General features: G+C 41.2%; 2 protein-coding genes and 1 long non-coding RNA gene across 3 annotated transcripts; 1 reads left to right on the top strand and 2 right to left on the bottom strand.

Moving 5' to 3' along the window:
• Positions 1–2,620: 2,620 nt before the first annotated feature.
• zgc:101810 (uncharacterized protein LOC493612 homolog) lies at positions 2,621–7,864 on the bottom strand. Its single transcript, XM_005945310.3, has 9 exons — positions 7,658–7,864; positions 6,473–6,583; positions 5,159–5,317; positions 4,927–5,056; positions 4,666–4,802; positions 4,402–4,551; positions 4,171–4,316; positions 3,941–4,073; positions 2,621–3,274 (listed from the first exon to the last, which is right to left on the bottom strand). The coding sequence occupies exons 1-9, from the start codon at positions 7,703–7,705 to the stop codon at positions 3,104–3,106; spliced, it is 1,185 nt and encodes a 394-aa protein (XP_005945372.1). The 5' UTR covers positions 7,706–7,864; the 3' UTR covers positions 2,621–3,103.
• An 11-nt stretch (positions 7,865–7,875) lies between these two features.
• On the top strand, positions 7,876–10,392 carry LOC121812097. The gene is made up of 2 exons (XR_006052868.1): positions 7,876–8,698; positions 10,339–10,392. It is a non-coding gene; the product is annotated as an uncharacterized LOC121812097 (long non-coding RNA).
• On the bottom strand, positions 10,085–13,745 carry six7 (SIX homeobox 7). Its single transcript, XM_005945312.3, has 3 exons — positions 12,943–13,745; positions 11,663–11,826; positions 10,085–11,479 (listed from the first exon to the last, which is right to left on the bottom strand). Exons 1-3 carry the CDS (start codon positions 13,348–13,350, stop codon positions 11,269–11,271), a joined length of 783 nt encoding a protein of 260 aa, XP_005945374.1. The 5' UTR covers positions 13,351–13,745; the 3' UTR covers positions 10,085–11,268.
• Between the last annotated feature and the right edge of the window lie 554 nt (positions 13,746–14,299).

Consider the following 14,299-nt stretch of genomic DNA (forward strand, 5'->3'; position numbering starts at 1 on the left):
TCCGTTCGCCGTGTGGTTACGGTGAGTGAAGTGCTGGAGTGGGGTTGGGAGTGTTGACGGGTGCAGATTTAACCACCAGATGGCAGCAAATACTAACACTGTCATTTCACACCTTCACATCAATTTCTTACTGACTTTGATTGTTGAGACTTATCATTGACTATTTAGTAATTCATGTATTAATCCATTAATTAACCCATTAAGCCAAGTCCTGCTTTTGGATTTATTATCATGTTATTTAAAAGGTCTCATGGAAAAAAATATTAAATTATATTTTTTAAATGAAAGGCACTAACATCTGCACTCATTGGTCACTAGTACCAGGTTGGAGCCCTGTTTTCCTTCAGAGCTGCTTTAATACTTCATGGCACAGATTCCTCGGGAATGTCGGTCCATGTTGACATGACAGCATCACACAGTTGGTGCGCATCCATGATGAGAATCTCCTCTTCCACCACATCCCAAAGGTGCTCTGTCGGCCTGAGATCTCGTGGCTGTGGAGGTCATTTGAGTTCAGTGAACCCATTGTCATGTTCAAGAAACCGGTTTCATCTGAGCTTTGGGACATGGTGTGTAGCAGCAATAAGGAGATGCTGCACTGTGGCCATAAAGGGATGGACATGGTCAACATCAGGCTGTGGGGTTTAAATGATGCTTAGTTTGTACTAAGGAGCCCAAAGTGTGCCAACAAAATGTTCCCCCACATTAATGCACCTCGAGCCTGAAACATTAATGAATCCACGTTTGTTCCAAATTCTGACCCTCCTTTCCAAAAGTCAGAGCAGAGCTTGATACGCATCAGACTAGGTAACACATTTCTCATCATCTGTTGTCCAGTTTGAATTGTAGCCTCAGTTTTATGTTCTTAGCAGACAGGAGTGGCACCCGGTGTGGCCTTCTGCTGATGTAGCACATCTGCTTCCAAGGCCAGTGTGTTGTGGATTCAGAGATGCGCTTCTGCATACCTTACTTACTTACTTACTAAGCAATCTGGCCTATTCCTCTCTGACTTCAGGCCTGAACAAGACATTTTTACGCAGAGATCTGCTGCTCACCGGATATTTTCCTTTTTTTTTCAGACTGTACTCTTTAAACCACAGAGATGTTTTTGTGGGAAAATCCTAATAAATCACAAGTTTCTGAAATACTCAGACAAACAACCATGACACATTCAAAGCCACTTAAATCACATTTCTTCCTCATTCTGATGCTCAGTTTGAAGTTTTGCAGGTTGTCTTCATCATGTCTATATAGCTGAATGCATTAGCTTGCTGCTATTTGATTGGCTGATTAGTTACTTGCAGCAATGAGCAGCTGAACTGGTGTACCCAGTTAAGACAGTGTATGTACCCAATATTATATATATGAGAGAAGTAACAGGTCACATTTTGCATCATTTTTCATTGCTTACAGCAAGGAATATGTACAATAAAAAACAATTCTGTTTGACATTTATTAAAAACAAACAAACAAACAAACAAACCCACAGATAAATTCTTTACAGGTTTTTTTTCCACTCAAAACATTCAAATGTTCAGCCTGTATTTGCCAGTCCATTGAACATTTATTTTTAAAGGTAATAAGAAGAATGTCTCAGAACGGGAGGAGCAACAAATCAGGAATCAAACTGGGACCGAGGCAAAATGAGCAGCACCAAAGGGCGGAAACACAGGTGTTATAACAAAGGCCAAACTATAAATACACTGAGAAGTGACAAACAGGTGAGGAACGAGATGCAGGTGAGAGTAACACACAATCAGTCACAGTCGGGGCTTTGGGGAGGGCAGACTGGAAGCTATACTAACATTCACAGTTAAACAGATAAAAATAGCCCCAGAGACCTACACAGACCCGCATACACACTGAACAAGTCAGGAGTAAGGAAACACAACGGGAGGAACAACCAGGAACCCTCGGGAGGCTGCCACTAATAAGAATAATAATATACATCAACCAAAACTAAGATTAAAGTGCAGGGAAAAAAGCACAAAAGACCTAAACTAATAGTTTATATGAGCCAATAATAAAAGTTAAACTTTTGATAATAACAATAAGCTAACACCACCAACCATATAAACAGAGTAAAGAAAAGAGGATCCCTGCGATTAGATGCCAAGCTAGCCAAAGTAAAAACTGGGTAAGTTTTGTGTTTGAGGAAGATCTTTGACTGTAATCAATTTTTGATTAAATCAAGTTTAGCGAGTAAACTTTACTGACAAATATTTCTAAGAAACAGTAGCAAACAGGTTACTGTTTGGTTGGCATAATGTGGAGTCCCAAAATGAATTAGTAATAGAGTTTAACAAAATCATTTAATTTCGGCTTTACATTTAAATCATTTTTATCCAAATATTCATGTTTTTGTGTTATAATAGCCTCGTGAGTATTGCACAAGAATAAATTAGGTCTCAGTTAAGATAAAATGTTAAGTTTTTTCTGTATTTTTTTAAATGGTCTTCAACAATAGTCCTCCAGCCTTTCCAAAGGTTTTTCAAAGACTTCCTTTCAGGGAGGCATGTGACTGGCATGTTCAGACTGTGCTGAAGAATAAAGGTGGTCACACCAAATGTTGACTTTCAAGCCTTATAGAACTTTAATACTTTGTTTTGGCCTCCTTTTCTGAGTTTGTATATACATTTGCACATGCTTCAATACATTGCTGGATCTATTTCCCATTTTTTCAGTAACATATAAAAAAATGAGGGGTGACTCAAAACTTTTGCACAGTACTGAAGCACAGATCTATTGGCTTTAAAAAGGTTAAATAAAACATAAACTTGCTATTAATGCAACAAATAAATTCCTGAAATTTTTAAACTTTAGTCATCAAAGTTTCATCAAACGGTCCAAAGAACATGACCTGGATAAGCGAGCACCTACACCGTCCAAAAAAACTGTTATATTTAGAACAGTATGTAGAAGCTGAAAAAACCTAAATTGTGTTTTTAATGATAAAACTTGTAATTTTGCTCAGTTAAAACTGTTTTGAATAGAGATGAGACTGTGAGAGGTACGGAGTTAATATTTAAAAGTACAAAACCTAGTTCATATTTTCCTCATTTTTAATTTGTGTTTTTAAAATTCTGTTTAACTCAGTTTTATTTTATCTGACTCCACCTCCCAGCTTCTGCAGCACTCCCAGGCCTTTCTCCTGGTATTCTTGTCTAGTCATCCAGAAGGATTCTTTGTCTTTCATGATGTTGGCCAGCACAGCACCGCCCATGAACACCATGTGTTTTCTCCTGGGAGGGTCCTCGATTCGGATCTTGAACTTCTGCAAGGGTGAAGAGAAAAGTCAGGAGAGGTCATTAAAACACAGAGCCCTAATATATAAGTACAACAATTCTTTCCTTTAAGCCTTTTTTTATATTCTGTGCTGCTACGAAGAAAACTGCTAAAAGAGAAACGACCTCAGTAATGAGGTTAACAAAATAAACTTTCAATTTCTAGATATGTATTTAATTAATATGACAAATGTCACACTTTATTGGTTTGGCTTTAAAACAACAAAAAGTAAATGCATTTTGGTATTTGTAATAAAATAGCCCAAACTTATTTTTAATACAAAGAAAAAGAGATAACATAACCTTAAATGTTGCAGAGCGTCAAATGTGGAATTCAAACTGAGCTTTTTCTAAACTTTTAACTCATAAAGATATTTAAATTCAGAGAGTTAATATCACAGCCAAACTGGACCTGCTGTGGAAAAACCTGCATGCAAGTAGCCCTCAGGTTCAGTGAATAAAACAGAGCATCTATATGAATGCCTGGTGACATTTATTAAATAACTGGAAAATGTATTCTATAAACATTTCGTCAGCTCATGATACAGATGACACTGATCATCAGTAACATTATATTTATGCAAATGCACTGAAGAACGCCTTACAGGCTCTTAATCGAATCCATTCTCTACTGACATTAATATGAAAGCTCTTACTGATAGTTTCTCAGTGTCTCCCTTGAGCACTCTTTCCAGGTAGAGCTGCTTGATCTCCCTCTCGAGCCTGGATGGGAGGCCCGGGTACATGGTGGTCCCCCCGGACAGAACAATGTGCTTATAGAAGTCGGCCCTGCATGGGAAAGCAGACGAGAGACGGACCTGATCAAGGCGTGTTTGCAGTAGTTCAGCTTCATTAATTAGAGAAAAGTGAGGAAGGAGGATTGGACCTGAGGTCAATGTCTGCAGCCTGGATGGTGTTAAACAGCAGCTCGGCTACTCCAGCTCCCTCCACGTTGATGAGATGAGGCTGGAAAAGAGCTTCAGGAGCCCCGAATCGTTCTCCGCCCACCTTCACCTGCCTGCCATCAGGAAGCTGCACAAATGAGAGGAATCGGTTATTTTTTCTGACGTTTCTCGACTTTAGAAAGCAGAATAAATTAAAGCTTGCTCCAACGTACCGTGAATGTCTCCACCAGGTAAGTGGTCTCTGTGGCCAAATGCTGCTCTTGCTCAATGTTGTATGCCACATAGCAGAGCTTCTCCTTCAGCATGCGCACGGTCTCAAAGTCAGCAGTGTGGTTGAAGGCGTAGCCGCGAAGCAGCAGGAGCTGATGGGAAGAACATTTTTTTCACACATATGTTTGCTGTGAAACTGTACATATACTTTCCTTACACTAAAAAAAACCCAACTCTTTGCCCGATCACTGATCTTTCCAGCTCACCTTAATGAGGTAGCGTGTGACATCACGTCCTGCGATGTCCAGCCTGCGTGTAAGGTGGGGCAAAGAGAAGCCCTCGTACACTGGACAGATGTGGGTGACGCCGTCTCCTGAGTCAACTACAACACCGGTAAGCAAACCTGTGGACAGAGTCATTTAACAAAGCGGGAGTTAAAACTGACCAAATATCCAGTCAATTGCACCGTTAACAGCAGGTCAGGATTTAAACCCTTTATTTTTGTGCAGTGTGTCGCGCCCTCTCACCCTGAGCGTACAGAGTGAGCACGGCCTGGATGGCCACGTAGATGCCGTAGAACTGGTACTTCTCAAACATGATTTCAGCGATTTTCTCGCGGTTTTTGGTCGGGTTCATGGGCGGCTCAGTCAGTAGGATCTTGGATAGAAAACATACACAAACTCAATAATAATCTAGTCCTTGTACAGTTTTTTTTTTTCCATTCATTTCCGTCTTTGTCTGTCTTACACGGGTTCATACCTTGCATTCTTTTGGGTTGATGTCCAGGCATTCTGAGCCAAAGGTGTAGTCCCACAGGTGGAGCATGTCCTCCCAGCAGCGCACCATGCCATTCTCCATGGGGTAGGACATCTCTAGCATGGAGCGACACTCGCTGGCCTCTTCTCCCACCATTAGGTCCTGGTGGAAAAGATGACAGGGACAGGAAATATTAATGGTTTTGTTTTTGCTCTTCTTTGTCTGACCTACAGCAAAGTATAGGTTTAATAAATAATAATAAAAAAGAAAGCATCAGTTTGATTTTTGTTGTTTCTGTTGAAACGTTTTAAATATACTGTATAAAATATTAAGTTACAAACATGCACATCCATACACAAGTACAAATATAAGACAGCTATCCTGGGAAACCTGGTGTTTCAAGTGAACACTAAATAAAAAATCTATGAAAATGTGATGTTTATTACACAACAGCCTGCCTTAATTTGTTTACTTATTTATTTGTACCAATGACCTTTTCATGCTTTCTCTGCTCCGGTCCTGCAGGGATTATCAGGTTAAAAGGTCTGAATGATCTCAGGTTACATGAGTCTATGAACTCAACAGTCTCAGCATCTTAGGAAGCTAGCAGGTGTGCACTTCTAAGACGCTTTAAGCTGAGACACAGGAAGTTGATGAGAACCAGAGATACAGATGATCAAGTCTCAGGATGTGTATCTAGATCTTATAGATGGCTACACCAATCAGCTGCAGCATTAAAACCATACAATTTCTTTCATTTATCGAGTCAAAGGTCACTGGAGCCTATCTTAGTTGTCACATGGTGGGACACAGGGTACACCCTGGATATGCCACCAATCTGGCACTGGGGTAACACACACTCCACATTCAGAGGCTCCAGACACCACTGTGCCATCTCGAACATTAAAACCACCCGAGTAATATAGTGCAGGTCCCTGTATTGCTGCCAGAAAAGCTCTGACTTTTCTAGACGTGGACCTTGAGAGTCCTGTGGGTTACTGGGTGGGACCATTGTGGTTGTAGTCTATGTTTTGGCTATTTAATATGTTCTTAGTAGTAGTTTTTGTAGTGTTGCAGGGCCCCTTATCCTTCTTGGGAATGCTGTAATGCTTCGACACCAGGTTTCTCAATAGAGCACTAAACTGTAACAGGATGACTCACCTGGTTTTAATGCTGTTTGCTTTTAATAGAACTCTGCACACAGTAGATGTAATTTCCCCATTTCCCTTTATTTCATCTTTTTTCAATGCTCCTCTATTCTGACTTTAGGTTAACTGAAAGACCCATGTGTAGTCCTTTCATTTACATCAATCTTACCTTTATCTCAATGTTGCCCACTCTGGCGGATGATCGTATGATTGGCCGGCCCACCAGGGCCGGGAAGATGTGCTTCGGGAAGTTGGAGCCGGCAAAACCACACTTGACAAACTGCACAGGGATGTGAAAATGAAACTGAGAGCCAGTTTGTGTTTGTGTATTCCTGCATTAGGGTTAAACGTATTAATTGTACTCTTGCACTAAAAGCCTTTTGTGCAGGTAAAATTCCATTCATAAATCAGGTTTGTTCCTTTTAATCTGATGCTGGGATTAATCTGCCTCCAAGGACCTGACCTAGAGTGTATTACTGTAATGCATTTAACAAATTGTTTCTTATTTAACAGACAGTAGACAGTGGCGAGAGAAATTTCATCATGTTTACTGGCACTCATTTGGAAAGCACACACACACTATATATATTTATATATATATATATTATATTATTATATATAGAATATAGATATATATCTATATTCTATATATATATATATATAGATATTTATATATCTATATTATTGTAGGGTAAAGACCCTACAATAATGTAGAGATAGCCTTTAAACAGCAATCGATTTACCAAATTTCCCATGCTTTCCTACCTGCCATAACTACTCCTCCTACTACACTGTCTTAACTTGTCCATGTGGGCACAGACACACATTCCTTAGCCTGGAGGGATGCAATGCATTCCTAACAGGGGTAAAAACACGACTGTTTCTGGTTGCAGCAGGTAAAGTCTGTCAATGCGCATCTTCCTCCGGAAATCAACCACTGAGTGCCACTTCTGTGATTTTATCTCCTCTGATAAGTCTCTCTTCCTGGTTTTTGTCCAATGTCTGCTCACTTCAAAGCACCACAGCCATTTATGGTGGTGTGCGCATACTGAAGGCAGGAGTGACAAGTCCAGACAGATGTGGAATCACACAGCAGTGCACTTTGTCTCACACCCAGGACTTCTTCACATATTTGCCATTAAATGATCCAGATGATTGACAATAAAACAAATAAGATAGACATCGATGCAAAAGGTTACTTTGCATCAAGATATCTTAAAAAGACATGCAGTTAACATGATTATTTTTCATGCTAAAACGAAATGCTAATGGAAAGAAAAATAAAAGACAACATCCAGTACTGTTAACAGGATATCTGACTATGTGGTAATATACTGCAGAGTGCTTGACTTACCCCTGTCCCATTGTCACTGACCACCACTTTCCTCCCCTGGCTGTCCATTCTTAATTAATATTGCAAAAATCAAAATACCCCCACCCGTCTGCACAGGAACCTCACTGACACACAGCCGATTGTGTGTTATGTGCAGCCCTAAGATTGCACATAAGTGTAGCAGTGGCTAAAAAGTGACAGGTCTGTTTTGCTGCTCCTTCTGGTGTGGGTGGGATTACTGAGCGTGACAACACCCATTTTTGTGGTCAGGCAGGAAGAAGAACTATTCTACAGTGTGTTGTTATGAGATAAGAAAAGAGGAATTTACACAAACATGTGACTGACATTTTGCACATTTTGCATTTCACTTACCTCTAAATGTCCTTTAGTCACAGCTGAGGAAACGTTTCTGTATATGTTCACTTCGAGGTTGGTAAAGAACTGTTTGTTGTTTGTTTGTTTTTCTTGCTTTGTAACATAATACTATACAATATGTTGAAGGTCTGATATTTATTAAGTTGTACTATATACCATTCGTTCATTTTTTTAAAGTTACACATCCAATATCTGAGTAGTTTTAACCTATAACAGCCTGACGGTGCAGAACTTTTTGAATGGCAGCAGCATGTTTTCTGTCAGTGCTGACATAGTTTTAAACTGAAATTACAGAGCAACATATGATTAAAAGGTATAGTTTAAATGACTATTTGTGTTGTTATCTTTAATAACAAGATAAAAACAGTAAATCATTTGTAATTTCCCAAATTTCAGCAATTTCACAACATTTAGCGTGAATCCAAATTATGGGTGAGTGCCAGAAGAAACCTGTTTTAATATTTTACCTTTTTTTGTTTGTTTTGTAATCCCTGTAATGACATGGCTCCTTTCTGCTCGTCATGCAGCTTGCTAAGCTTCTACTTTCAACTTCTTATAGGTTTAAGGTAAAAAAAAAAAACGTCTATTTCCGGCCGCCATCTTTGTTTAGTTTGAGAACCAACCTCATCTACAGAGGAGCAAGTCTTTTTTGTGAAAGACAGACAGCATTTGTTCCTGGTAAGTCAGGTAAGTCTCTCCAAACAACATTTCAACATATATATTTTTTATGGAAGCTGCAGACATTTGTGAATTGTGCATTTCTCTTCAGAAACGTATGCTAGCATGGTGTCTGTTAGTATAAGAGTTAGCTAGTACTATCTAGCTAGTACTATCTAGCTAACTCTTATAGATTATAAGAGATAGCTAGAACTATCTATCACAGATGGCTGTATAAACTGTCATGTGAAAAAGACCATTTTCACAGTACCCCCTTACTGCTTTCATGGGAATTTAGAGGGCTGGTATCAGCCACGTGCTGCAGATCAATTGCATTTGACTAATTGATCAAGAGCATTTGTGAGCTCCTCTCTAAAAGCAGAAGTTTTGGCATTTTGTTGGGCTGCAGCATACATGTGTGTAACATAATGCCTTTATCTTCCCAGCAAAAAGCCACTACAATGCTCACAGTTATTTTAAAACGACCTATACAGCTACATCTCAGAGTCTGCAGGCCTCAGTTAGCATTTTAAATGTTCAATTAGACAAACTTTTGATAAGAATGGGCTGTTTGGAAAATCTCTTTTCTCTAAAAAGAACATGGCAGCACAGGTTAAGTTTGCAAAATTGCATGTGAACAAATCAGATGAGACCAAAGTGCAGATGTTTGGCTGTGATGCACGGCACCACAAATCGAAACCAAACACAGCATATCAGCTCAAACACCTCATGCACAGTGATGGAGGGGTGATGGTTTAGGCTTTGCAGCCACAGCACCTGAACACGTCGCAGTCACCGAGTCAAATTCCTCTGTTTATTAAAGTATTCTAGAGTCAAATGTGAGGTCATCTGTCCAACAGCTAAAGCTTGGCTGAAACTGTGTCATGCAACAGGACAATGATGTCAAACAGAGAAGCAAATCTACAACAAATAGTCTGAAAAAATAAAAGAATCAAAGGGCTGCAATGGTCCAAAGTCCAGACCTCAACCTGATTGAAATACTGTGGTGAGACAGAGAGCTGTGCATAAATGACTGAACCGATGCAGTGTTGTAAAGATGAGTGGGCTAGAATTTCTCCACAGTGATGCGAGAGACTGATAAGTCACACAGAAAATGATTGCTTCAAGTTATTATTAACATAACTACATAAGTCCTGGTATTGCAATTGTAACTGTAACCCACTGCAGAGTAGTTTAAAAAACTCAAAATCTTTACACCTTATATTAATATGATACTTAAAGGCGTATTCAACAGGCTATATCTGATTCTTTGTAAGCCTTGAGTAAATCTGTGGCTTCATGCTGATTTTGTTTGGTGAAAAAAGCTCAAGCCTTTTGATATTGAAGGTGATTTAAAGAAAGACAAACAGTGTATTCATACTGATCATAGCTAAAAAGAGACTGCATCGCTTTGGATAAAAATAGGTTCATTTATTTACACAAAACATTACAAAATACACATTTATCATTGAAACGATACTTTATGAGAAATGATGGTCGTTAAGAAAGACAGCAAACAGTAGGCCTTTGCGTGTGTCGTTGTCATGAGGACAGTCTCATGCCTGATTAGGTCTCACTGTTCTCAGATGTAATAGGCACATTGAGTTAAGACCGACGAGTGCGTTTTATTCTCTCTGATTCCTCTTTCACCTCTGCGTCGGCTCCTGCAGGAATTCGTCATCATCAGAGCAGCTCAGGAGCATTTCCAGCAGATTTCGATCAGCGAAGAAGGTAAAACAGCCCACAATGACATGGTTTGTATTTTAAGCAGCATGTGTGCACGGGTGATGAGTTACAGTTCAGTCTCTCTAAACACGTTGCTTGTTATTGCATTGCAAAACAGTGATGCCCTTAGTTCCATTTTAAGGCAGTGAAATGTGTTGAGTTGGTACGTCCCTATGTTAACATGCAAACTGCAGCGCAGCAAGACAGATTTTGTACATTTACTGGCTGTTTTTAATTTTAATAAATTTGCCTTTATCATCATTAAGTGTGCCACCACTGGCGGCTGTGCATTTTTTGAATGTAATTTTTCATGAGTGATAAAACTGTAACACTGTGTGGGGACGTCTCTGCCAGTTCTAGGGGATTTTCACAGTTTGATTTTGGTTCTTATCTGAAGATAATCAAATGAAACAATGTGCGTGTTAACATACTGACATACAGTAACAGCCTGCACAAGGCATTTTTCTTTTTGTAGCTTCCATAAAAACTGAGAAAATTTTCTCTACCAAAATAGCATTCAACCTTAAAATATTAATATTCACATCTCTTCTAAAGCTCATAGGCATGATCTCTACAAATACTTCGCCTGAGAGTTTGAAACTCAACTGGATGTTTATCTTTTTACAGCACTGAGTCACATTAAACTAATACATAACAGTCAGAGTCATGTGCCATGGTGCTTTTTTTTAAGTGCATATCTTTACTTTGTCCACTCACATCCACAACAAGTGGTCTCATCTTACCCTCCTCCCACCGAGAACAGCTCTAATGTGTCCGCAGTCACGCTGAAAGTTCAAGTGTCTTTGTAAGTGTGTCTGGGTCTGATCACAGACAGTAGTAAGAGTCTGCCTGTCTGCGACAGAGAGTCCCTCGTCTCAAGACTCAAACTCGCTGTCGCTGCTGACGGAGATCTCCGGGGTGGAGGCCCCGGTTCCTCTGGGCTCGGGTTCTGTGCTGCAGTCGCTGGCCTCGGGGCTGCCCGGGTGGCGAGGGGAGGCGGGCAGCAGGTGGGGGTGATGATGGCGTCCCTGGAGGGAGCCGTTGGGAGAGCTTTCAGAGGGCAGGAGGGAAGGATCCTGCTGCAGCCTGCATCAGGGGACAGAAAAGAGAAGAAGAGTGAGAAGTCTTGTTTTTAAGAGTGCGAGTGTCGGAGCTGATCTTCAGACAAGTACAGCCACTTCACCTAATTAGTCTCTTTAACTTGACTAAACAGGGTTTCTCTCTCTTTCTGAGTCATAACTTGTATAAAATGTGGAATTTCTGAGATACCTGTTCTTTGCTGAGGCAGCTCTGTCTCTTTGCCGGCGGTTCTTGAACCAGTTCCCGACTTGCGTAGGTGTGAGCCCGGTGGCCTGGGCCAGGTGGCGTTTCCTGGACGGATTAGGATACGGATCTTGGAGATACCACTCTCGTAGCAAACTGCGAGTTCTTTCCTGGGTAAGAATTAAAATGATGTGGATCATTAAAGACTCTACGTGTCTCATATGACGGATCAACCGAAGGTGACGACAATAAAGTGGTTAGTGTTATTTTAATATCATCCTATTAAACCGCAATAATCACTCTTATGATACCTGGTATAATCACATTAGTCCGGATTTATAAATAGATAAACACAATCTACATTAGAAGCACACATAACAATGTTTATCCACTAAATTGGATCATGCTAAGTGGTTTAATAAGCTGCTGGAGAAGCTACCCCTCCTGAGGGTTGGAATTAAAGATTAACTCTGAATGATACTTCACCACCCTGCCACTAGAGGGTGCTCACACTTTCAGACACACACTTCCAAGAGGAAAAGTGCATTTTTACTTCCCCCAAACATACTATTTTGTATATTTAAAGCTGTACTTTGTATACTTTTACCGATTTGTGATTTATAAACTGCACTTTAAAAGCCAAAAATGTCGCCAAATTGCCTCCTGAGGAACTGCAACAAATCTCATGGCATCAAAATGTAACATTTTCTTTCTTTCTTTCTTTCTTTCTTTTGAGTCGAGCTTCTCTGCACATCTGGAAAGCATTGTTAATGTGTCACAAGAAAAAAGTTTTATAAATCTAACAGAAGAAGTCTTGCTGTGCAAACCAGCAGTCTGCAAGGTGTGCATTGGAAACTGTTCTCTTAAACATGGCTACAGAACAAGAAGAGGAATTTTGCTGAAACCACAATTTTAACACAGATCCACAGAGGAACTTTCCTTTTAAACACACACGCAGCTGCATCATACAGATAAGCGTAGATTAGTTTTGTCATATCTGCACAAAAACAGTTTAACTCTAATGAAATTATTCAACTTTGTTTTTCTTTTAAAGTAAGAAAGTCTCAGAAATTTCTGATCTGAGGGGAAACCCATGACTCTGACCGTCATCATTTTAACAGCTCAAAGACCAGCCAGCACGAATACAACAGTCATGTTAAAAAGCCCTGATTTATTAGTTAATGTGTAGTTTGCAGAAGTGTTTATGCTTGTTGTAGCAGCCTCTGATGGCACTGCAGAGTCCGTGTTTTCCCTCTGTCACCAAAAGAGTGAAACCACAACCCTACCTTGAAGCAGTGCGTCTTCTGCTCGCCGTCCCAGATGGTGCGGGGCAGCGGGAACTTCTTGCGGATGCGGTACTTCTCCACCGGGCCCAGGGGTCTCCCACGGAGCCTCTCTGCCTCTCGGTAATGCGCGTCCAGCCACAGGTCTTGCAGCTTGGCGTGAGACTCGCGCGTGAAACGGTGACTCTGCAGGATTTGGTAAAGAGCCTCGAAGTTCCCTCCGTGAAACGCGACCAGCGCTCTGGCTCGCATTATGGACTCGTGTCGGTTGAGCGCTTCCCCGGCGGAACCAGGGACGGCGGCTGGCAGGGACCAGAGGAACCGACCGAGGCGCTCGATATCCCCGGTCTCCTCCAGGTTCTCGCACACCCGAGCTACCTGGTCCGGTGTGAACATCGGCAGGGGGAACATCTCGACCTGTTGCTTCGCAGCAGCTCAGAGAAGAAGTGAAGAAGTGGCCAAAAGACGCATGAAAGGCTGTATCCGTGCGTAAAGCCCCGCGCGCTCTCTGCCGCTCTCCTTTTTTCAGATGCTGCAGGTTTATTGACACTTGTCTCAATTATCTAGAGCCTGTCTTATGTAACGGAGTTTTTCCTGGTATCTGTGCAAATTGCTTCGGGGAAGCCGGTGTGAAGGGCGTAGGCTGTTCCAGGTTTAGACGAGCATAGGTAAATGAAGAAAGAGGACAAGGAGTCGGCCAGTATTTATAGTGGGATACAATTAGCATCTCTGTGGTTGTTTTGAGAAGGATTATACATCCCGGCCATTAGCCTCTTAGTGGGGGGTACTGTGTACAGAGGTGGCTGGCTGATCAGCTTGTTTGGCTTAGCCTGAGGATACATTGACTGCCAGAATGACTGCAGTGAGCAAACAAGTGAGGTTAGGTTGGTTAATCGGTGGAGATGGACCAGTGGAGTTGGAGCCCTGCTGGATGATGGGCTGGAGGAAAGCTGGGCAAGAAAGGGTGCAGGCCACAAAATGGCTCAGTGTCTGAAGAGGAGGCCAATCAAGGCTCAAAAAATGCAAAATAAATACAATTTTTTGGGGAGGTTTTCTATTAAAGCTGTTCTGCCTTTATGTCACCAGTGATAGTCTGATATCTGAAAGTATTTCTGCCACACACTTGGATGCCACAATGAAACCCGGATGTCCCTTGATATAAAAAAAATGTCACATTTGCCTGGACATTTGGCCCAGAGGGAATGTCGGACACAAAGCTGTAGGGATCTCCCCACCAGCTAATACCCCTGTAATTAAAGCAGACATGGTTGCACATCGGCTATCCTCTGCGACCTCTCGTCAGGCCGAGACATAATGAAAACGCCCCTGGACATCGACGTGCACCAGAGTGACTCCAGGA

This window comes from Haplochromis burtoni, unplaced genomic scaffold (assembly GCF_018398535.1).
Source record: "Haplochromis burtoni strain Fernald_Lab_line unplaced genomic scaffold, NCSU_Asbu1 Contig_430, whole genome shotgun sequence".
Taxonomy (NCBI): Eukaryota; Metazoa; Chordata; class Actinopteri; order Cichliformes; family Cichlidae; genus Haplochromis; species Haplochromis burtoni.